Here is a 24,067-nt window from a genome sequence, read left to right on the forward strand (position 1 = left end):
AAATATACATTAGAAGCCATTAAAAACAATTGATAGGCTTTATATTTGTTTAAATATGCAAATGAGGATCCTACCGACACCACATGTATCTGTGTGTGTGTTTTGTCATGATTTCCCACAGCTTTCTGTCCCCAGAGTCAGAACTAAACATGGAGAAGCAGTGTTCAGTTATTATGCTCCAAATATCTGGAACCAACTCCCAGAAACCTGCAGGTCCGCTGCAACTCTGACTACTTTTAAATCCAGGCTGAAGACTTTTCTTTTTGCCGCTGCTTTTAATTGCACTAACTTTTATCCATGTATTTTTTCTTTTAATGTTTATTTTATTAGCTTTTCTTTTTTAATGCTTAATGTATTTCGTTTTTTGTAAAGCACTTTGAATTGCTATATAAATAAACTTGCCTTGCCTAGCTAAAGTGTTCTCCTTCCTTCTGCTGAGGCCAAGTCAGCTGTCACCCACATAAGGCGGAAACTAAAGTGTCAATAAGTCTTATTTTGGTACTTGTATGTATTCCCAGAACTACTAAGAGCAGACAAAAGAAAACAGACATTTTTTGTATTATTTTATACATTTTAATGGAAATATTTACTGACAACTGTTAAATATGTAATCTTGCCACTCCCACAGAGGTGTGAAGGATCACTGTACAGTAAGCTTTTCACAGTATTTCTTACAGTATTTACATCCTCCCTCCCCGTTAGCAGTGGACGAGCACATTTACAACTTCACATCTGCAAGCTACACGCCGGCTGCCTTCACACAGCGCTTTAAAAGCATTTACAAAAAAGTAAATATCAGCGTACAAAGAGAACAAAATAATCAGTTATCTGTACAGTGTTTCTTCAAGATTAGTCAAATCACACACAAACTCTCACGTGAAGTGCAATGCAAACCCTCTGAAGCTAACCACGTTGGTATGGTTAGAAGAACAGACAACACGGTGTGAAGTGTTAAGATTCACTCAATAAATAAACCCTGTTAAAACAACATGTAAAGCCCTAACATTAAGAAAGACGCATCGAATGTATGGATGATTATTAGTACGTCTAAACACACACCGACTTCCCGTTTGGATTATTTTCTATTGTTAATAAGAGGTTTTAAAGTATGACAATGATCCCTCAAGCATTTATTATTCAGATGTTATTGTAGAGCTACGGAAATGTCCAAATTGATTGTAAATGCAGTCGACAGTGCACAACCTTACACTAACTTTGTTTGGTTAAGAAAATAAATTATAACTAAGAACATTTAGAAGAGATCCGCTTTTCCCTCACGTTAGTGCCTAGGGATAATTAACTATGTCTTTGTTAGATCCACATATGCACCTGAAACTATTTGGGACTTAGGCGGGGTTGTACCAACAATAATTATTATTTTGAAACCTGAACCAAACGAGGTTTAAAACACATTGCACTAAAATGTTACCCTAGCTTTGATAAAAAAGTCTAAAATGTAAACCTCTCTTTTAGTTTTTACTCTCAACGTAGATTTAATTTGCTTTCCTGAAACCCAATTCAGTTTTAACTTAATTTTTTAAATCTCAACCCAATAGAGGTTAGTAATGCTTCTGAATCTGTTATGGAGACTGGACAGAAGAGGAGTAGGGCCACACGTGAGATAGTTCTGACAAAAGTCAGAATTCTGAGATAAAAGTTGGAATTCTGACTTTTGTCTCAGAACAAAAAAGTTAAAGAAAATCAAAACGTTTTTTTTTTTTTTCTTTTCGGCCGGAAAGTATTTCTCTCAAGGAGAACCTCGAGCCAACATGAGTAACGTTTCTAATTTACTCGTGTGTACCTCAATTCTGAGCAGAACGTGTTTTAGCTCTTCACATTACTGTTAGGCCCAAGTAACCCACATAAAGCTGTCCTCACTATTAACGATAGTCAGGGCTCGATGATGTCCGCTCGGCCTCAGGACCTCTGTGAAGCTCATGGGGAATTATTCAGTGCAAATGGACTCATTATCGTGGCGGGACTACTACCATTAGGAATGTGCGTTCAAGCGGCCGACTGATTTGCCCTTTCTTGGCAAATCTACTAAACAAGCTATTCGTGACATAACATAGGGGCCTCTTGATTATCATCGATTCCATATAGATCTCATATAAAGCTAAGTCACCCATTTATGAGTTATATAATTCACATTTTTGATAATCTGATCTTCACGTCTAAGGATGAGAACCACGGTCTCCTTTGAAACATAAATGTTTTCTCAGGTTAACGGTGTCTGCTGCTGCTGCTGCCCCACGTGTAAATGATTACGCCCATCAGCGACATGAGAGCGGCAGAGGAGGGCAAAGGTCGGATCTCAGTGTCTCCCCCTGCTGGAACCGGCGATCAAAGAGGAAACATCCCTGGAGCCCAGCATGAACCAACTCGGATATCAGTCCAATCAGATCAGTCGTTGGTCAATCCTGTGCTTAAGGTCGTTATGAAGAAAGTGCTTGTGGTGAGACTGACTCGGTGTCACGGTACCTCACATATAGGACCTTTTCTTTTAAGCCTATACAGATTGTAATTCAAGGCCAATTGAGGAAACGTGTTGCCATGCAGTACTCTTAAACTTTGAGGAGCCAGAATATGAAACAAGGACAAGAAAAGAAAGAGGAAGGGCCACCCCGCTGATTTGAGACACATATCAGTTTACTAGATATTAGCTTGTAAGACGGTTAAATGTCCGCTGTGGCTCCTAAGAAGCTTGTCAAGTCACTCAAGTATGCCTCATTCTGTAAGCTAGACTTGATTTGACCCGGGATATAAGTTACGCAACGTCCGAGTGAGTCCAGGTGTGGGATGAGAATGGATTTGAGTTGAGGTGAGAGCGGCCTCTGATGTTAGGATGCTTCAATCTGAACGGCTTTAGGTTGAGCAACATGAGGGAGCAGAGGAGGTGGGGGGGGGAGGTAGTTGAAAGTGAGGCTGAGGATTGGAAGGCTGTGATTTTCCAACAGGTTGGATGGAAAGTTTAACGGAGCGATTCGCCGGAACCATAAAAGTCAAAAAGGTGGAAAAGTGTTTGAGGGCAGAAACACACACACAGGTTTACACAGGTCTCCATCTCCTCTCCGGCTTCAGACCGCCCCCCTCCAACAGGAAGCTGACCGCAGCAACCCAACACTGAAGAGCTGCCGCACCCGAGATGTTAACTAACCCAACAGGTGTCCACGGAAATAAATATAATGCACAGGTTGCTACTCGCTATCAGCCATTGCTAGAACACAATAGTGATGTGACCTGCCGCCAGAAGCTTTTCCATTTGCTGTTCCACACATTCAGCGTCAGGTAGACACACGCGCGCACACACACACACACACACACACACACACACACACACACACACACACACACACACACACACACACACACGTTATATTTCTATTAGCAGCAGCAGCAGCAGCAGCAGCAGTTTGCATGGACTACATCAAGAGGAACCGACAGGAGCTAAAACTGCAACAACACAAAGAAAATAAATCAGAGGAACGACGACTGTTTGATGCAGTAGAGGAATACTTGGCATCAAAGCTGGAGTAAAAAGAGGAAGGATTAGGAGTTGAAATGTCTGCAGACAGGAGGAGGAATGGTGTCATCACACACACATATGCAAAATGGAAGGAGTGCAAGATGAAATGCCATGATACGGAGAGACGGACAACCTATGTGCATCAAACCGGAACATTCCCCCAGAGACAGACACAACTCAAGTCGTCTGCGTCTGCCCCAAAGCCACTGCGCCTGGTTCGGCTTCTGGAAGAGGGCTTCATCATGATAAATTAAGAAACATACACAAGCGTTCTCTCACACACATACACACGGGACCCAATGGAAGTTTTATCGTTCTCGAGCGAGAGGTAAGTCGCAGAGCAGAGTAATTGCGCTTGCTGCGGGGAAAAAGGAAGCCGGGTAGACGGAGCAGCGCTGCGTCGACAGCTGGCTCGCAGAAGAGTTCCCGCCCCACAGGAAGTGGCAGCAGGAGACCCGCCTCGCCCTCCTGTCTGCCTCTCTCTCCCCCCGTCCCTCATTCTGGGATCTGCAGAGCCATCAGTGCAGGTTTGGTCTCAAAGTACTGGTTGAAACGTAGCACAGCGTACCTGAGAGAGAGAGAGAGAGCGAGAGAGAGAGAGACACAGAGAGACAGAGAGAGAGAGAGACACAGAGAGAGAGAGAGACAGAGAGCGAGAGAGAGAGACAGATAGAGAGAGAGAGAGAGACACAGAGAGAGAGAGACAGAGAGCGAGAGAGAAAGACAGATAGAGAGAGAGAGAGCGAGAGAGAGAGAGACAGATAGAGAGAGAGAGAGAGACACAGAGAGAGAGAGACAGAGAGCGAGAGAGAAAGACAGATAGAGAGAGAGAGAGAGAGAGAGAGACAGATAGAGAGAGAGAGAGCGAGAGAGAGAGACAGAGAGAGAGCGAGAGAGAGAGGAGAGAGACAGAGACAGAGAGAGCGAGAGCGAGCGAGAGAGAGAGAGAGAGAGAGACAGAGAGAGAGAGAAGAAAGGTGGTGTTAATGCAGCTGTGAATGTAAATCCTCTGGGAGGACATATGCTTTAACACCCTTATGTGCAATATGGTGAATGTCCGCGGGATTCTGATTCTGAGAGCCATCTATTTATTGAATCGTTTATTTGGCCGGGGCAGTGCACAGTGATGAACACTTAACACATTACAACTGTGTCGAGCGTAGCAGTGCCACATTTAGCTTTGAGCTAATTCCCTCACATAAAACATTTAGGAAAATAACTTTATACAAACATAGCAAAAACAAAATACATAATATGCGAGAAGTGCAAAAGAGCAAGAGCAATTTACCACATGGCAGCACAATATAGCAGCTACGATATATAAAGAGCTGAGGGCTGCTCAATTCATCGTATTTTAATCGCACGATTTTGGCTTAAAACGATTCTGAAAACATAATCGAAATAAAACGAGTTTGTTTTGGAAGTTTAATTATATTTAAAGTTCAGGGTAATCAACCGTTAAAAACACACTGTTCACATTTTTTTTTTCAATGAATGGATGTTTTCAAAGTAAATGGATAATCGTTTTTAATATTAATTTAATAATGATTATGATTTTTGCCACAATCGAGCGGCCCTAGAAGAGCTACCTAAAGAGCAAGAGGAGATCTCGGTGATTGCACGTCTGGTTGTTTCTCAACCGTTCTTTGAGTCGACCGTTGAAGCTTTTGAGAGTGGGACGATCCCGCATCTCAGTTGGGAGGCTGTTCCACAACGAGCTGTCTTTAACGGAGAGGACATTTTGTCCAAAAGTGGTCCGTCTGCGGTGGACCTCACAGTCTCCTCTGGTTTCTGACCGAGTGCAGCGCCCAGTGTGTTTCTGTGGGGGGGGCAGTGTTAACTGAAATCTATCTCTGTGTCGTGCCCGCCCACACAGAAAATGCACCAACTGCATGTCAGTCTGAACCGAAAATTCATGCCAACACCAACGTAACGAGTGCAATCCTGGCCGTAATAAAAACACTAAATAAATGGTATATCTACTTTGCATATTTGGCTAACGTAAACTAGCATGCTTGCTGGAAATCCGCTAACTGACCGACACACAATGCACCAGAGCTGTTGGTCGGTAAATGAGACTTGAATTATTCATATCAATTGAGATGGGTCTTGTTTTTCCAAATGATTGCACTTGAAGTGACCACCACCACCGAAGAAGAAAAAGGTATTGTTCTCTTACAGTATTGGTACCTATCTGTGTTGGTTTGGTGCGTGTTGCCAAGTGTTTACCTGCCATGGAGGCGTCTGCTTTCTGTCAATATAATATCACTAGGTGGCACTTTGTTTCTCAAAGAGACAAAAACATACATTTGAGAAACTAAAGAGTGATCACTTCGCGGGTGTACTGAAGCACCCGCAGACCTCAGGAGGAAGCGTGCACTTAATCCTGGACAAGACGCTCTCATCAGATCACGTGAGCAAGCGAACACTGACTGTTCATTTCTGTGTGAGTGGATTCACTTACAACATCTGCGTATTTCCCCCCCTGTCCATACACGCAAGCAGATCCCTTTCAGACACACCGTGACCCATCGCTTACGTTACATCATACATGGGCGGTTTGCCACACACAGCTCTGAATCTTTCCCACACGGCGACTTACCCCAGGAAGTCAAAGTCGATGGTGGAGTATTTGGCCTGGATGAGCGCCCAGAAGCCCCAGAAGAAGTGAGAAGCCTTCGGAGAGAAGAATCAGAACATCAGGTGGAGTGAAGTAACGTGAGACAAAGTATATGTGTGTGTGTGTGTGTGTGTGTGTGTGTGTGTGTGTGTGTGTGTGTGTGTGTGTGTGTGTGTGTGTGTGTGTGTGTGTGTGTGTGTGTGTGTGTGTGTGTGTGTGTGTGTGTGTGTGTGTGTGTGTGTGTGTGTGTGTGTGTGTGTGTGTGTGTGTGTGTGTGTGTGTGTGTGTGTGTGTGTGTGTGTGTGTGTGTGTGTGTGTGTCCTCCTCACCAGAGCAAACTTGTTGACCTGTACGTAGAGTGTCTCTAGCTCCCGCTCGCTGACCTCCGCTTTTTGTTTGTAGGCCTTAAGGTAAACTCTCAGCCAGTCCATCTGCATCTCCCGGCTCGGGTACAGCCCGAAGTCCGGCTCCGCCATTCCTGAACACACACACACACACACACACACACACACTTATCATTCTCCGTCACAGCAATACAAAACTGGAATTCTCTACCCACTCAAATCAAAGACACAAAGACATGTACCACCTTCACAGCTCACTTCAAAACACGGTTCACTGAGAACCTGCACACACTCGTCTGTGTTGGATATGTGAGTGTGTGTGTGTGTGCGTGCGTGCGTGCGTGCGTGCGTGTGTGTGTGTGTGTGACAAGGGCTATCTTCTGAGCTCTGTTCCCTTGGCTACAATCTTTCATCTTTGTCTGTGTAGTAGGATCGGTGTTTAGCGTCTACAGCACCTCCGCTGTTAGGGTTGGCGTAGACCCAAACGTCGCCCGCAGTGGTCGCGTTAACCGAATATTTTCCAATGGCGGAGAAATCTAAAAGCAGTCTGTCATTTTGACGGATTAGAACAAACTCGGAACAGCGCAAAAGTTTCCCCGCAGCGAGGCTCTGGTGTGTGCCGTGTTATGCATGCCCGACATGTCTGGGAGTTTTGGCTTTGCGCTGTGCGCGCTCCCGCGAGGTGCATGCATATCTCGGCGGGCATTCATAACACCGGCACAACGGTTCACGAGCATGCTCTCGCTAGCTGAAGCTTGGTTGCTAGGTTACTAGCTGGGTGTTCTCCGATAAGGGGCCGGGGGAAACAAAGTTAGTGATTACTGGTTCCATGTTGATTTATTTCAATACAAATTGTTGGGGGGAACTGAAAGGCTCTTACCGTACTGGTTACTTTGCAGCCCGGACATTTCCCCCAACACACATTTAGACGTGATCGCAACACAGAAGTACCTTTCAAATCCCATCAATTCTGATTATCAAATTTAAGACTTGTTAAGACTTTTTAAGACCCCGCGGGAACCCTGTATATGTGACATGTATATAGTAATGTGTGTTGTATGCATTGTATTGTTCTTTTTTATCCTTTCGCCTCTATCTACTTGTCTTTCATCCTTTCTTTATAACTAATGCTGTTGATCAGGGCTGGCCCTAGACATTTTGGTGCCCTAGGTGAGATTATGATTTGGTGCCCCCCCCCCCCCCCGCCCCTCCAAGCAATGGTTATATACTTAAAGAAGGTTTCGAATGTGTTGTATGAACATGTTTTAATTGGCGGGTGGACGTCAGATCCTTTAGGGGGGCCCGGGGGTATACCCCCCCCCCCGGAAAGATTTGTTTTAACATTTTAAAGTAAAATGCTTCAATCTGGTGCACTTTGAGCAGAATTACTAGAGACTAGATCTAGGGGGTACAACTCTAAAACACCCATATGAAAAATATCGGTTTACATTTGAATAACCAAATAACCAATAACCCATAACAAATAAATGTAACATATTATATTTTTTTTATTATCATATCTTATTTTACCTAGTTAACATTTATTTCATGCATATTTTTTAATATCTCCAGTTTCAAACGATATGTCTGGTTTACTGTCCTATAGTATACATTGGAATGATTTCAAACCTGTTTTTATTTATCCCAATAATTGTAAAGGAGTGCCTTGGAAATATTTGTTTACATAAATTGTGACCAAACCGTTTGAGACCCACTGAGATAACTTAGACTAAAGTGAACTATCTAAACACTCAAGAGTCCTTTACCTCACTGAGCTGTGGTCATCAGCCTCAATCCAACAACAATCCGCGGCACCTTTCTATCTATCTATCTAAGCTGTCTATTATCATCTGGCCGGGGACAACAGCTGGAAATGAGCAATGTTGGCTAAAGCTAATGCCCCATGTACTGTTCTGTGTGACAGCTGAGGACTGTCCACAACACTATGAACAGTAAGCTAAACAGCTGTATAATAAAGCCCCACTGGATGGATGTGACAATGACTCTGATCACACTGTGGTTTGACAAACCTGCAAACTCATTGAAGTGGTTGCCGATGTCGAAGGCCTGGTAGTTGTAGCTGGAGTATTCGTAGTCTATGAAGCGAACATGACCTGAGAGCCGACGAGAGGACATGGACAATGTTAAATGTATAATGATGTAGCAGCTGTTCACGTTGAAGGCTCAGGAGTGTGTTGAAGCAGTGAAATATACATCTCTATTGAATATACAATATACCGAATTAACATCAGTGTACACTATGAAAGATATTGAAGTGACTGTTACTTTGTATATATAGATTGTTGTGCTTTTATATACTGTATGTCTTAATGTGTGCATATGTATAAATGTGTCTGGTGATTGTATATATATTTTTATTTTTATTTTTGTATTATTATCGATCTCTGTCTGTACACACAAACTGAATGATTGACAATGAAGTTGACTTTGACTTATAGGCCGACCTCCAACTAACCAAATGTAAACATAGGATACTGTTTATAAATGACTATATGAATTCATGCTATTGTTAAGAAAGCGGATTAAACATAGGGATGGAAGAGGACAGGAAGGAAAGGAAATAAGAAAGGTCGCAACGAGTGGAGAGTGCACAGGGCAGAGGAAAGACAACAACAACAAAATCTAAAACACACCCTGTCCAGATTTTTAACTTCTGACTTTTTCTCAGGACTAAATTCCATGAAAAGGAAATGGACTTTTTAGACTGAGTGACGTTGACCCCAAAGCTCTGGTTCCGCGGGACGCCCAGAGGTGCTCACCCTCTTTGCTGTTGTGGATGATGTTCTTGCAGAGCAGGTCGTTGTGGCAGAGAACCACCGGAGAACCCAGAGTGGAGAGATGCTCCTTCATCCACACCATCTCCTGCTCCAGCACCGCCTTGCTGGGAACCTCCTGCTGGATCCTAGAGAGAGAGAGAGAGAGAGAGAGAGAGAGAGAGAGAGAGGGAGGAGAGAGAGGAGAGAGACAGAGAGAGAGAGAGAGAGAGAGAGAGGGGGAGGGAGGAGAGAGAGGAGAGAGACAGAGAGAGAGAGAGAGGTCAGATTTATAAAGTTTAGTTTTAAAGGTCACCTATTATGCAAAGTCCTCTTCTTCATGTCTCTTCTACATCAACATGTGTCCCCTCTTCTTCATGTCTCTTCTACATCAACATGTGTCCCCTCTTCTTCATGTCTCTTCTACATCAACATGTGTCCCCTCTTCTTCATGTCTCTTCTACATCAACATGTGTCCCCTCTTCTTCAGGTCTCTTCTACATCAACATGTGTCCTCTTCTTCATGTCTCTTCTACATCAACATGTGTCCCCTCTTCTTCATGTCTCTTCTACATCAACATGTGTCCCCTCTTCTTAATGTCACTTCTACATTAACATGTGTCCCCTCTTCTTCATGTCTCTTCTACATCAACATGTGTCCCCTCTTCTTCATGTCTCTTCTACATCAACATGTGTCCCCTCTTCTTCATGTCTCTTCTACATCAACATGTGTCCCCTCTTCTTCATGTCTCCTCTACATCAACATGTGTCCCCTCTTCTTCATGTCTCTTCTACATCAACATGTGTCCCCTCTTCTTAATGTCTCTTCGACATCAACATATGTACCCTCTTCTTCATGTCTCTTCTACATCAACATGTGTCCCCTCTTCTTCATGTCTCTTCTACATCAACATGTGTCCCCTCTTCTCCATGTCTCTTCTACATGTGTCCCCTCTTCTTCACGTCTCTTCTACATCAACATGTGTCCCCTCTTCTTAATGTCACTTCTACATTAACATGTGTCCCCTCTTCTTCATGTCTCTTCTACATCAACATGTGTCCCCTCTTCTCCATGTCACTTCTACATCAACATGTGTCCCCTCTTCTTCATGTCTCTTCTACATCAACATGTGTCCCCTCTTCTTCATGTCTCTTCTACATCAACATGTGTCCCCTCTTCTTCATGTCTCTTCTACATCAACATGTGTCCCCTCTTCTTCATGTCTCTTCTACATCAACATGTGTCCCCTCTTCTTCATGTCTCTTCTACATCAACATGTGTCCCCTCTTCTTCATGTCTCTTCTACATCAACATGTGTCCCCTCTTCTTAATGTCACTTCTACATTAACATGTGTCCCCTCTTCTTCATGTCTCTTCTACATCAACATGTGTCCCCTCTTCTTCATGTCTCTTCTACATCAACATGTGTCCCCTCTTCTTCATGTCTCTTCTACATCAACATGTGTCCCCTCTTCTTCATGTCTCCTCTACATCAACATGTGTCCCCTCTTCTTCATGTCTCTTCTACATCAACATGTGTCCCCTCTTCTTAATGTCTCTTCGACATCAACATATGTACCCTCTTCTTCATGTCTCTTCTACATCAACATGTGTCCCCTCTTCTTCATGTCTCTTCTACATCAACATGTGTCCCCTCTTCTCCATGTCTCTTCTACATGTGTCCCCTCTTCTTCACGTCTCTTCTACATCAACATGTGTCCCCTCTTCTTCACGTCTCTTCTACATCAACATGTGTCCCCTCTTCTCCATGTCTCTTCTACATCAACATGTGTCCCCTCTTCTTCACGTCTCTTCTACATCAACATGTGTCCCCTCTTCTCCATGTCTCTTCTACATCAACATGTGTCCCCTCTTCTTCACGTCTCTTCTACATCAACATGTGTCCCCTCTTCTCCATGTCTCTTCTACATCAACATGTGTCCCCTCTTCTTCATGTCTCTTCTACATCAACATGTGTCCCCTCTTCCTCATGTCTCTTCTACATCAACATGTGTCCCCTCTTCTTCATGTCTCTTCTACATCAACATGTGTCCCCTCTTCTTCATGTCTCTTCTACATCAACATGTGTCCCCTCTGTGGAAAGAGACTCTGAAAGTTTCAGGAACAAAGATTTTCTCTCTTTTTGATCCATTTCTATAAAAACCATTCTGAAAATGAGCTGATCAGATTTTGGCCACTTTATGATGTCATAACGATGTTTTGTCTTGTGTAACCATTAGCCAATCAGCAACCAAGGTAACAAGAGTATCTCTGATCTAATCTCTCGGTCATATGACGCAGACTGAGAGTGTTATGATTGGCTGTAGTAGAAAGAGTTAAGACAGCGAGTAAGTGTCTGAGCCAGTGAGAGCAGTGAGCTGAGTAGACCCCTGTGCTGACAGTAATGGGTTTAGTGAGGGTAATCCACCTGCAGGAGGACACACACACACACACACACACACACACACACACACACACACACACACACACACACACACACACACACACACACACACACACACACACACACACACACACACACACACACACACACACACACACACACACACACACACACACACACACACACACACACACACACACACACACACACACACACACACACACACACACACACACACACACACACACACACACACACACACACACACACACACACACACACACGGCAAATCATTCTGTAGCATTTTTTTGCATTGGAATCTTCTAAAGACTTATCTCAAACACGGCTTTGAGTATCGCTTGTATTTCACCCCCTTCAAAATAAAGTTTTTAGAAAGAAATCAACGAACAAAATCCAGATTTAAATGAAGTTATTCATCAGATGTAATGCGTTATTCTTAAAGAGGACATCGTATGCTCGTTTTCACGTGTATATCAGTCTGTAGTGTCTCTACTTTAAAGAGTCCTCTCCTGCTGATGTTCAGGTGTATATCAGTATGTAGTGTCTCTACTTTAAAGAGTCCTCTCCTGCTGATGTTCAGGTGTATATCAGTATGTCGAGTCTCTACTTTAAAGAGTCCTCTCCTGCTGATGTTCAGGTGTATATCAGTATGTATTGTCTCTACTTTAAAGAGTCCTCTCCTGCTGATGTTCAGGTGTATATCAGTATGTAGTGTCTCTACTTTAAAGAGTCCTCTCCTGCTGATGTTCAGGTGTATATCAGTATGTCGAGTCTCTACTTTAAAGAGTCCTCTCCTGCTGATGTTCAGGTGTATATCAGTATGTCGAGTCTCTACTTTAAAGAGTCCTCTCCTGCTGATGTTCAGGTGTATATCAGTATGTAGTTTCTCTACTTTAAAGAGTCCTCTCCTGCTGATGTTCAGGTGTATATCAGTATGTAGTGTCTCTACTTTAAAGAGTCCTCTCCTGCTGATGTTCAGGTCAATACCAGTATGTAGTGTCTCTACTTTAAAGAGTCCTCTCCTCCTGATGTTCAGGTGTATGTCAGTATGTAGTGTCTCTACTTTAAAGAGTCCTCTCCTGCTGATGTTCAGGTGTATATCAGTATGTAGTGTCTCTACTTTAAAGAGTCCTCTCCTGCTGATGTTCAGGTGTATATCAGTATGTAGTGTCTCTACTTTAAAGAGTCCTCTCCTGCTGATGTTCAGGTGTATATCAGTATGTAGTATCTCTACTTTAAAGAGTCCTCTCCTGCTGATGTTCAGGTGTATATCAGTATGTAGTGTCTCTACTTTAAAGAGTCCTCTCCTGCTGATGTTCAGGTGTATATCAGTATGTAGTGTCTCTACTTTAAAGAGTCCTCTCCTGCTGATGTTCAGGTGTATATCAGTATGTAGTGTCTCTACTTTAAAGAGTCATCTCCTGCTGATGTTCAGGTGGATATCAGTGTGTAGTGTATCTACTTTAAAGATTCCTCTCCTGCTGATGTTCAGGTGTATATCAGTATGTCGAGTCTCTACTTTAAAGAGTGCTCTCCTGCTGATGTTCAGGTGTATATCAGTATGTAGTTTCTCTACTTTAAAGAGTCCTCTCCTGCTGATGTTCAGGTGTATATCAGTATGTAGTTTCTCTACTTTAAAGAGTCCTCTCCTGCTGATGTTCAGGTGTATATCAGTATGTCGAGTCTCTACTTTAAAGAGTGCTCTCCTGCTGATGTTCAGGTGTATATCAGTATGTAGTGTCTCTACTTTAAAGAGTCCTCTCCTGCTGATGTTCAGGTGTATATCAGTATGTAGTGTCTCTACTTTAAAGAGTCCTCTCCTGCTGATGTTCAGGTGTATATCAGTATGTAGTATCTCTACTTTAAAGAGTCCTCTCCTGCTGATGTTCAGGTGTATATCAGTATGTATTGTCTCTACTTTAAAGAGTCCTCACCTGCTGATGTTCAGGTGTATATCAGTATGTAGTGTCTCTACTTTAAAGAGTCCTCTCCTGCTGATGTTCAGGTCAATACCAGTATGTAGTGTCTCTACTTTAAAGAGTCCTCTCCTCCTGATGTTCAGGTGTATGTCAGTATGTAGTGTCTCTACTTTAAAGAGTCCTCTCCTCCTGATGTTCAGGTGTATATCAGTATGGAGTGTCTCTACTTTAAAGAGTCCTCTCCTGCTGATGTTCAGGTGTATATCAGTATCTAGTGTCTCTACTTTAAAGAGTCCTCTCCTGCTGATGTTCAGGTGTATATCAGTATGGAGTGTCTCTACTGGGACATGTTTCCATGCTTTAATGTTCAAAAAGCTCTTTATGTTTCTCATGCTGTCTGTGCGGCAGCATCTCTTTTCACCCTCTGTCTGAAACCAGAGCCCAGTCTGCTCTGATTGGTTAGCTGGCCGGCTCTGTTGTGGTTGGTCAACCGCTTAGGCCGTATCTCATTTCTGGGATTTCCCCTCCTCGACTCCTATGTGACTTAGTCCCGCCCACAGGAGATGCGAGCGGAGGAGGGGAGCCGAGGAGAGAGGAGGGGAGCCGAGGAGAGAGGAGGGGAGCCGAGGAGAGAGGAGGGGAACCGAGGAGAGAGGAGGGGAAGCAGCAGGCGGTTAGAGAAATGAGAACTCCTCTCCTCTGAGCGGTCATCTTAAAGAGACGTCCATTAATGATGACAGGAGGCACAGCAGCCCTCTGTCTGACGGACAGATGTGTTCATGACCACCAGGGTTGGGTTGTAACGGAATACATGTCACGGCGTTACGTAATCAGAATACAAAAATCAAGTAACTGTATTCAGCTCGCGTTACATTTGAAAAACGAGTAATCTGATTACAGTTACTTTCGTAAACCTGAAGTGAATACATTTTGGATTACTTATTGGAATTATTGGTGGAAAGATTTCCTCTCAACATTTAATATGCATTACTAAAGGGACAGCCGAATCATCACAGCGCGCAAAACCTATTACCGCGCAGATGGGCCAAAAAAGCGTTTGAAAAAAAATCGCGGGTCCGCTCGCTCTGAAACAATAACAACGAAACATGGAGGAACAAAAGTCTGCGTTTAAATCGCGCGTGTGTGTGTGTGTAGGTGTGTGTGGTTAAAACACATCAGCCTGCGGTCGCTCTTTAGTCTTTAGCCTTACTGATGATAATCCAAAAGTAATCTAAAAGTAATCTGATTACGTTACATTTTTAAGACACGTAACTGTAACCGTATTCCGATTACTCTCAGAGCCATGTAATCAGTAACTGATTACATTTACAAAGTAACCCTCCCAACCCTGATGACCACTTATATATTGACTTTGATTCATTGACAGTGCGGTGTAATGAGACAATAACAGGCTACAGATGCAGACACACACACACACACATATATTTATATAAATATATGCAATTCCAGAATCAAACAAGTATGAGAGCACTCTCATAATAATAACGTAACACTATCAGAGACTGGATTTGAGTTCTTTGTGTCTCACATATAACACAGATCTCTACCGATGTGTCAAATCGCCTGTTCACCTCTGGGCTCTCACACAAGCTGCTTCAAACCCCAGAGCAGCACGCGTCTGCTGTCCGGCTCCAGGTCGCCGCAGCTGACTGCGTAACCAAGGAAGAGAGAAACGTGACCTGATGCAGCGAGCCGAGCAAACATCTGGCCTCCGCATGCCTCGGACTCCCTAATCCAGCCCGCTGCTATTGTTCCACTTACATAAGCCCCATTCTGGATCTATAGACGCCACCGGAACAGAGAGATACCGGCAGCGAGAGGGCAGCTGGACACGTCACGAAAGGGTCTTCCTTCGACAAACCACAGGTCTGAAAGCAGGATGTAAACTTCCTTTCACTTCCTGCCTCTACAGATATCTAATCGTGCATAGATCATTTGTAAGATCAACACCCTCTGGTAGTCGTGGTAACTACCTGGTGCAATAATACTTAATGAAACTAGTTCCCCGAGTGCTCGGAGATGATATCAGGCTCAGGGCAAATAGACTCTGCACTCGTAACCTCAGAGACGGGCGAATCAGTCTGCACTTCAGAAGCTACTTGCATGCGTGTGGGTGTCGGTGTGTGTGTGGGTGTCGGTGTGTGTGGGTGCTGTACCACAGATCAAGATCTACTGCTGAGACGGGCGATCTCACCTGACGTTGGACGCTTGGTCGGTGAACTCGGTGGCCACGAGGGAGAAGTACTTCCTCATCTTGATCCAGAGGTTGGGTTTGGGGATGCAGCCGTTGTGTGCGTGGATGGCGTGGATACGAGCCATCTCCCCAGCGATCATTCTGACAGGACACATGAGTGTTCAAAAGCCATCACCAAGGATACCCCGCGTCATCAGATCACATATAAGTATTGATTGCATCTATCGTCAGCCTCACTTCATGTGGCAGACGATCTAACCGACCGTTCAGCCAGTGATTAGCATGTTTTGCTACCTGTGCCTTTTCCCTGTGCCGCGTCGAGGCATTTCTGGCTTGTGGAGAATGCAGAGACCTATGATAGACCTTCAAAGTGTGATGCTACAGTGTAAGAAGTCAAGCATCTCTGGGCTAAGTCAGAATAAATCCTGAGTATTCCCACGATCTCCTAAATCCTAACCTGAGCAAAGAAGGATCCCTGACATCCTGCGTCCCCAGAGCGTCCCCCTGCATGAACTCGTAGCAGATGCCATTTTGAAATGAGCAGTAGAGGCGAGGAGCGCAACCATTAGCATGCAGCACCTAGAGAAGAGACACAGAGAAACACAAGACTTAGACGGGAGAACAATCTTTTGAAGCGTTTTAATTCACAGCAAAGCACGGCCATGTTGATGAGCTACCTGGAAGCTATTCAGCTCATTGTCCCTGTCCACAAACAGCTCCGTCTTGTTCCCGTAAACCCTGACCAGGACCACGTCATCGGGCCTGTCCTCCACGTAGCAGCCCACCAGTTTGTTGGTGGTTCCATCTGTGAAGAGCTGCAGGAGGAAGATGAAAGAAGTCATGTAACCTTTCACAGAGATCAAGAGGAATACCCCCAACCTCTCCGCACAGCGCCACGGTGCCGTTCCAAAACAATCAGCTATCAGCTGTCAGGACCAACAGCGCAGACACCATGCAGCTCTCGCCTTCACGAGATATTAAATGTCTCATTCAGCAGCACTTTCAACCGGCGTCACATGAGCCTCAGGACCTTTATGTCAATCTATTCGACACATTCGCATCGTCACCCGGTATAGGCGTCTGTATCCAGCTGTGTTTTCTTGTGCTGGCTGAATTTGAGACATTTCTAGGAGTCAACTAGGGCTGCACAGTTAATCAAATATTAACAGTGACCATATGTTCGGCTTCACACAATTTAATTCGCAGGATTGACTGGAATAATGTGATTTGAAATGTGAAGACGAGCCTAAATGTAAGTCTTATTTTGATGCAAATATATGCAGTGGTGTAGTGGGGCTTTTTTTACGGGGGGGCGGGGTGGGGAGACACTATGGACGCGCTTGTGAACTGTCAACGGGGGGGGGGTACACTGTGGACCACTGTCGCCTGTCAGCGCAACTTACATGATGCCGTTTAAAAAATATAATAATAAAGGGCGGTGCCGGCCGTCAGCGAACCGATCCGGCCTTTCTGCGCGACTGTCACTCAAATGCGGGACATATTCTCAATTTGTGGGACGCGGGACAAATGATAAAAATGCCGTGTGTGCAGTCCCGCACGAAGCCGGACACCTGGCATACCTGGCATGACCCCGGACCCCCCTAGAGGATCTGACGTCCACCCGCCAATTAAAACATGTTCATACAATAATGAATACATTCGAAACCTTCTTTAAGTATATAACCAACATGTTGATACGTTTCAGTCACGCGGTGCCGCCCATCACACACACGCTTCAAATCAAGTTACATAAATACTTGAGCTACGTTTTTATTATAATTACTGTGAAACGTATTGTGTTTGTCATTATTACAACAAATACACACTTGCAACTGATATTTATTAGACTATTCAAAAAATCTTGTTTCAGAAAAGTGGGGGCTCCAAATAAGTGGGGGGGACGACGATCCCCGCGTCCAACGACCACTACACCACTGAATATGCGAGTTGGTAGCAACATGAAAAGTGCAGTATTCAATTGATTAGGCTTCGTCAGATATTACTCCCGATCTTTCATGCATTCATAGCATTTGAGTGAGTTTAAAACGAGCCAAGTGTCCGTAGCGACTTGGGTATAGGTGGGTCTAATAGTCAAGCCACACTTTCCGAAAGACCTCAACCAACACACGTATATCCATTTTCAGACGTAGCTTAGATATGCCCACATCCACTTCCGCATGATAAAAAAACGAGTAAGCAAAAAGCCTCGTGTCTAAATCTAGGCCGTAAATGTCGGAGACCTAATATGTTGATGACAAACAGTATAATAGGGGACCTTTAAATGACTGAGTGACAACATCAGTCTACTGCCTCCCACTGCACGAACACAACAACACACACACCGCGCAGACGCCCACTCACACATATCTGGCATTCCTTACGTGGCTGACCACGAAGATGGGCGATCAGGCATCCCCGTTATGACCGTAAATACACAGGCATACACGCCGTTGCGACCACACGACTGATCCCTTCTGCCGCCACAGTATGCACCGCGAACACCGGCGATCACTACATCGACAGACAGCGATAAGCTTGGACCAGACCGAGGTAAACAATCAGCCATATATTTCCTGACGCTTTATTTCTTTTTCATGAATGCGTCCTTGTTCTCTCCGGTTCGTCCTTTTCTTTTGGCAGAGATGATCCAGCGGTCTTCAGCATGAGAAAGTTGTAAGAGGACACTGTTGCCCTGTTGCAGTTGGCACACTGGTGTTCTCAGGACCTCAGAGCGAGTGTGTGCGCTGTTTGGAGACAGACGGTGTGTATTTACAGTAAAGGTCTTCCTGCCCAGGTGGCGGGGCTAATTAGGTGTTTCTGTCCTACACATCTAGCGCTTCCCTCTCCCATCCAAACAATGGCCCCACTGCTCAGGAACATCCTTCCCATCTTCAAAACAAGAAAAGGATTTAACAATGTTTAAACTGAAGTGTGTAGCCAGCCACCTTTTTAAAGAGTATTTTGTCTGTCTCCATGCTTTAATGTTCGAAAAGCTCTTTATGTTTCTCATATGTGCTGCAGCACCTCTTTTCACCCTCTGTCTGAAACCAGAGCCCAGTCTGCTGGGATGGGTCAACTGCTTAAAAATGTCCCGCCCCTTAGCCCATCACGTACAATGTGTTGGAGGGCTAGCCAATAGAACTGCGAGTGTTACATAGTGATGTCACTATGTACGGGAAGTAAACAAAGGAGTCCAATGGAAGCATTTTTTGGCAGGGGGGGAGAGTGTGGGAGAGAAACTCCCTCTGGAGGGGACACAGGGAGTATAGCCTTTGCAGACCTTTTACAAAGAAAAGCCCAAGAAGAAGAATAGGGTCACTTTAAGGTATCATATCAGCAACAAGCCTTTGTCTCTACGGTCTTGCTCAGCATCCCCCCCCCCACCCTATGTATTCCTGCGTTGACCTTGTTATTGAGTCGTGGGCAGCTGTGCAGCTGTGCTCTCAAGACGAAATCATACAGTGAGGTAAAACGTCTGTTTGGGTGGAGCTCAGGGAGAAAAGCTCTGCTGGTCTGCTTTGTAAAGATCGAGGTCAACGTGTTCACATGCTCTGCTGCAGGTGAGTGTGAGTGTGAGTGTGTGTGTGTGTGTGTGTGTGTGTGTGTGTGTGTGTGTGTGTGTGTGTGTGTGTGTGTGTGTGTGTGTGTGTGTGTGTGTGTGAGTGAGTGTGAGTGTGTGTGTGTGGGGTATCAGATCCGGAGAGACCAGCCAGCAGGATGTAAACGCACGGTTGGGGTTCAGACCGTGCCACGTTCGAGAGTAGCATGGTTTGTATCGTGCCCGCCGTCAGAGCTAATCCAAAGACTTTGCCCTGGCAATGACACGTCAGTCACTTGATCATTTTACAACGTATCAATTATGCATTTCCTTCCCTGACACGGTGCATCTCTAAAACGGATTGCGCAACAACGTGTGTGTGCGTGTGCGTGTGTGTGTGTGTGTGTGTGTGTGTGTGTGTGTGTGTGTGTGTGTGTGTGTGTGTGTGTGTGTGTGTGTGTGTGTGTGTGTGTGTGTGTGTGTGTGTGCTGAATATGTGGCAAAGGTTATCAAAAAGTGTCTGATGTTCATATTGGTTGGAACACAAAATGCATACCAGAGATACAAAATGGATTCTATTATTAAGTATTATTCAGATAATACAATTCCAGGCCATACATCTTGCTCAATAGTATGAAGTTAACTATTCAGCTTGTGTATATTGACTTATCAAGAACAGTACCTCGATACTCATATAAAGCAGCATGCAACTTTAAAGTGTGTTTGCTATGAAAGTATGAACAGTATAATAGCCTTCTCATCCATGTTCAACCATCATTTAAAACTCCAGGAAGTCACATGTGGCCTTTCCCCAGATATAGCTTCACGCCACAGAGCTCGGTTTAATTAAATCAAAGTGATTATTTCCTGTTCACTTTGAGAGCTGGACAAATGTTCCTTCCTGTCCTTGTTTTTATTGTCTTTTAGCCCCAAGCGAGACGCAGACCGCTTTGCCTTTTGTGTTTGTCTTTTTGTTTAAAATGTATATGTTTTAAGCCACCTGTCAAACTCGAGGCCCGGGGGCCAAATCCGGCTCTTGGTGGATTTAATTTCAGCCCGCAGGATCATTTGTAATTCCTGTTAGATCTGGCCCTCCGGTATATTGCACGCACACCTTCACTCCATCCTGAGGGTCTCCTCCGCTCAGAGCCGGACCCCAAACATTGATGACCTTGAACTCGAGATGAGATGCCAAGTATCTGAACTAGCATCTCAGAGCAGCAACCTGAGTTTACATGCTTCCTTCTGCACTTTCTCTCTCTCGACAACAGGGCGTGTTTGGTTTCTCTTTGAGGGAAATAGTTTGTTGAAGCTGTTGTTGGCCTGTGGGGAAATGTACTCGTAAGAAATGACTCTGAAAAGCTGCAGATAGAGCCATGAGAAATTAATGCAACTGATTATTTAATGTTGGTTTTATAGGCAATAGTTTAAGCTTTGTTAGTTCCAGGTTTAATATGTGCAATAAGTTCATTTCAGTAAGTTCTGCAGTAAACATTGACCCAGTCCGGCCCTCGACTAGTACCCATTTTTTTATTTTGGCCCACTGTGTGTTTGAGTTTGACACAATGCCACCTCTGCACCTCTGTCATTTCTTCTTTTAAGACTGCATTCAGCGCACATACTTTGAAGATTTGGCTTACTTTGTGGAAACTGACATTTAGAGAAGGTCAGCCTAGCCAGTTGCGACATTTGCTCTCCAGTTTATAGACACACACACCCCCCTCATCTCTTTCTTTCTTTAGGAGAATAAGGAATACTATTTTAAAAGACAGTACTGTGAATGCATGATGTACTGTCTACATCACATCCCCTCCCACAGGACCGTTACACACTCACTTCTATTTAATAGTTAGTAAACTCATTACAGTCAGCCTACGATGAAGCGGTAAGGCTTCTCAGCATGCTTCTCTCCCAGTGTCCGACCCAACAGCTGTATGTTAATGTGTCTAACATTCAGACACACTAGATTAGCTGCTAGACATAATAACTAAGCAACGCTGAATAATACTAGCTCCCAGTCTGAGTTCAACCAGCCATGAAACAGGCTGTGCTTCACACACAACTGTACGGACTATAACAACACTGTTTTGCAATGTATATGTTTCAATTCTACTACTGGCTGCTTATTCGTTTTGCAGTACCCAACACCCGTAACAATGATGTCGCAACATAAAACTGTGTAATACTTTATACTAGGAATTATAGTATTTACTACGGTCATTCTCTACTTCATTACTTTCTACTTGGTTCACTTTCTTTATAATGCAGCGACTAACCTTTTGATACTTATGTATAATTAGTTTGTGTGAAAGGTTTAATATGTGTGCTCACTTGACTACATGTTGTGTCCATCAGTACCGTCTCTTAGCTGTGGCTTGTCCCCTCGGTGGGACAATAAAGGAAGTCTGATTCTGATATTTAGCAAACTGACCACCACGTCACCTGGCGTGTACATGTTGTGTACTTTGGACCAATGTGATGCTGTCTGTAATACAGTGGTGGAAAGTCATTAAGTACTAGTACATGTCATTCACTCTAGTACTTTACTTAAGTACAATTTGGGAAACTTGTACTCTACTTGAGTATTTCAATGTTTAGCTACTTGGTACTTTTACTTCTCTACAATTCAGAGGTAAATAGTGAACTTGTACTACTCCACATTTATGCAGTACCTTTGCAGATATAGTGATCAACACTTAAATGAGACTTTACTTACATGTGGATTAAATTCACAAGCTGCATCAGACAAAGGAATTCAAACTAGCTCTACATATACCAGCTTTAATACATATATAAGAAACATAAAATATGTATTATTCTTCACAATGACTACTTTTACTTGTGGTACTTTAAGTATATTCTGTTGCCAATACTTTTGTACTTTTACTTGAGTATCCTTTTGAGGCAGGACGTTTACTTGTAACAGAGTATTCCTACACTCTGGTACTTCTACTTTTACTAAAGTACAAGATCTGAGTACTTCTTCCACCTCTTGTCTGTATAATGAGTAATTATACAGAGTGATTGGATGAGTGTGCTACCATAACTAACTTAAAGTCTGAGAGCATCTTGCTAGCTAAGCCAACGTTTCGACATCAGTGTTGTCTTAAATTAACCTAGTCAGTGTATAATGTGTACACGGTCCTTCTCAGAGGTACTACCTTAATGTCATGGAGTAAAAGTACACGATTTACTTCTGAATTGTAGTGGAGTATAAGTAAAAAGTAGTACAAAATGGAAATACTCAATTAAAGTACAAGTACCTCAAAACAGTACTTGAGTTACTTCGTTACTTCCCACCTCTGCTTGCTAGCTTAGCTAACGTTTCTATATTATTTGCTAGTAAGACAACCACGGAAATAAACAAATAGTCATCTTCGTTCATTATAACGAAGGTGTAAATAGAGGTGTGTCGTTTGTTGAAATAAATGAAGCTACTCAGTGTTTAATGTCTCCTCGGCCCTCCTCCTCCTGTCAGTCTTAAACTAGCCTAGCATACCAGCTAGCAGATCCCGTTACCTTGGTTTTGACCCGGTTCGCGTCCCACGCCGGTCTCAGGTCTTTAATGAGCTTCATCGCCCCCTCCGTCACGTTGTGTTCGTCCACAAAAATAGGGATTTTACGAATAAACGGCGACCCCACCGGCACATGTATCTGCGTCTCCATCCCGTTTGTCTTTACCGTTAGTCTCCTCTCCGGTAGAAACTGCAGCATACAAGAGTCGCTTGTTTTAAGATCAGCTGACGCGTGTATGTTAAAGAAAGGCGGTGTATTTTTGCTTTTGTTTTAGGTAATGGTGAATTGAAAGCAGGGATGTGGATGATCACTCTGCCGGGTATGGATGCTCGTCGCCGGTTTTATTGGGAGCAAACCAGCCAACTGTAGCATTTCCTCCTCCTTAGCTCCGCCCGCCCCGGATCATCCGATTGTACCGCCGGTTGAGACGACGCAGCGCAAGCCGAGCACGCCCATTCATCTCCGAGTGTTGCCGAGCACAGCCGAGTTCAGCCGAATAAAAAGACACATACGAGGAATTTGACTTGGTGTCGTGGTGCATACATACAAATTAAAAATAAAAACACAGATAATAATATAATAATAATAACATAAAAAAATAATATACAGCAATACAGTCAAATATAGCAGTATTTACATTGAAATAGAATGGAATGTGCAGTAATACAAAAAAACTGATATTGTGTACATTGTGTGCATTAATGTAATGTATAACTCATCTACAAAATCTATTTGTATTACGTTTTTAATATTATTTATTTAATTCATTTTATTATATATTTATATTATTATTTATTTATAGATTTCTACATTTTATTGGATCTATTCATTTTGTATTATTTCTTCCTTTAATTTTTCGAGAGGGATCATTATTTATTTATATTGTATTTTACTTGTATTATCATACCTTTTACCTCCTTGTGTCTCTTTAACTGTTAAACTGTTATATTATGTTGCTATGCTGCATGTTTCCAAAAAGATCTTGGCGTCTGATCTGAGATGAATGTTTTTTTCCCTGTGTTCATTTGTATTGTGTGCCAACTTTGTCAAAGCACCTGAGGCCTGTACTGTACTGTACTACGAAGCCATTTCAACATAAACTGGACATAATGTCCGTGACTCTCAGAGTACCTGCTGCCCGCAGCTGTCACACACACGCACACACGCACACACACACGCACATACGCAC

The 24,067-nt window shown here is 43.6% G+C and overlaps 1 protein-coding gene across 1 annotated transcript; it reads right to left on the bottom strand.

Annotated features, from left to right (window-relative positions):
- Nucleotides 1-557: 557 nt before the first annotated feature.
- etnk2 (ethanolamine kinase 2) lies at nt 558-23,283 on the bottom strand. Its single transcript, XM_034082811.2, has 9 exons — nt 22,882-23,283; nt 16,502-16,639; nt 16,282-16,403; nt 15,825-15,965; nt 9,271-9,413; nt 8,521-8,604; nt 6,476-6,624; nt 6,129-6,202; nt 558-4,094 (listed from the first exon to the last, which is right to left on the bottom strand). Exons 1-9 carry the CDS (start codon nt 23,074-23,076, stop codon nt 4,022-4,024), a joined length of 1,119 nt encoding a protein of 372 aa, XP_033938702.1. The 5' UTR covers nt 23,077-23,283; the 3' UTR covers nt 558-4,021.
- Nucleotides 23,284-24,067: the final 784 nt, after the last annotated feature.

Source organism: Pseudochaenichthys georgianus, chromosome 5, assembly GCF_902827115.2.
Source record: "Pseudochaenichthys georgianus chromosome 5, fPseGeo1.2, whole genome shotgun sequence".
Lineage (NCBI taxonomy): Eukaryota > Metazoa > Chordata > Actinopteri > Perciformes > Channichthyidae > Pseudochaenichthys > Pseudochaenichthys georgianus.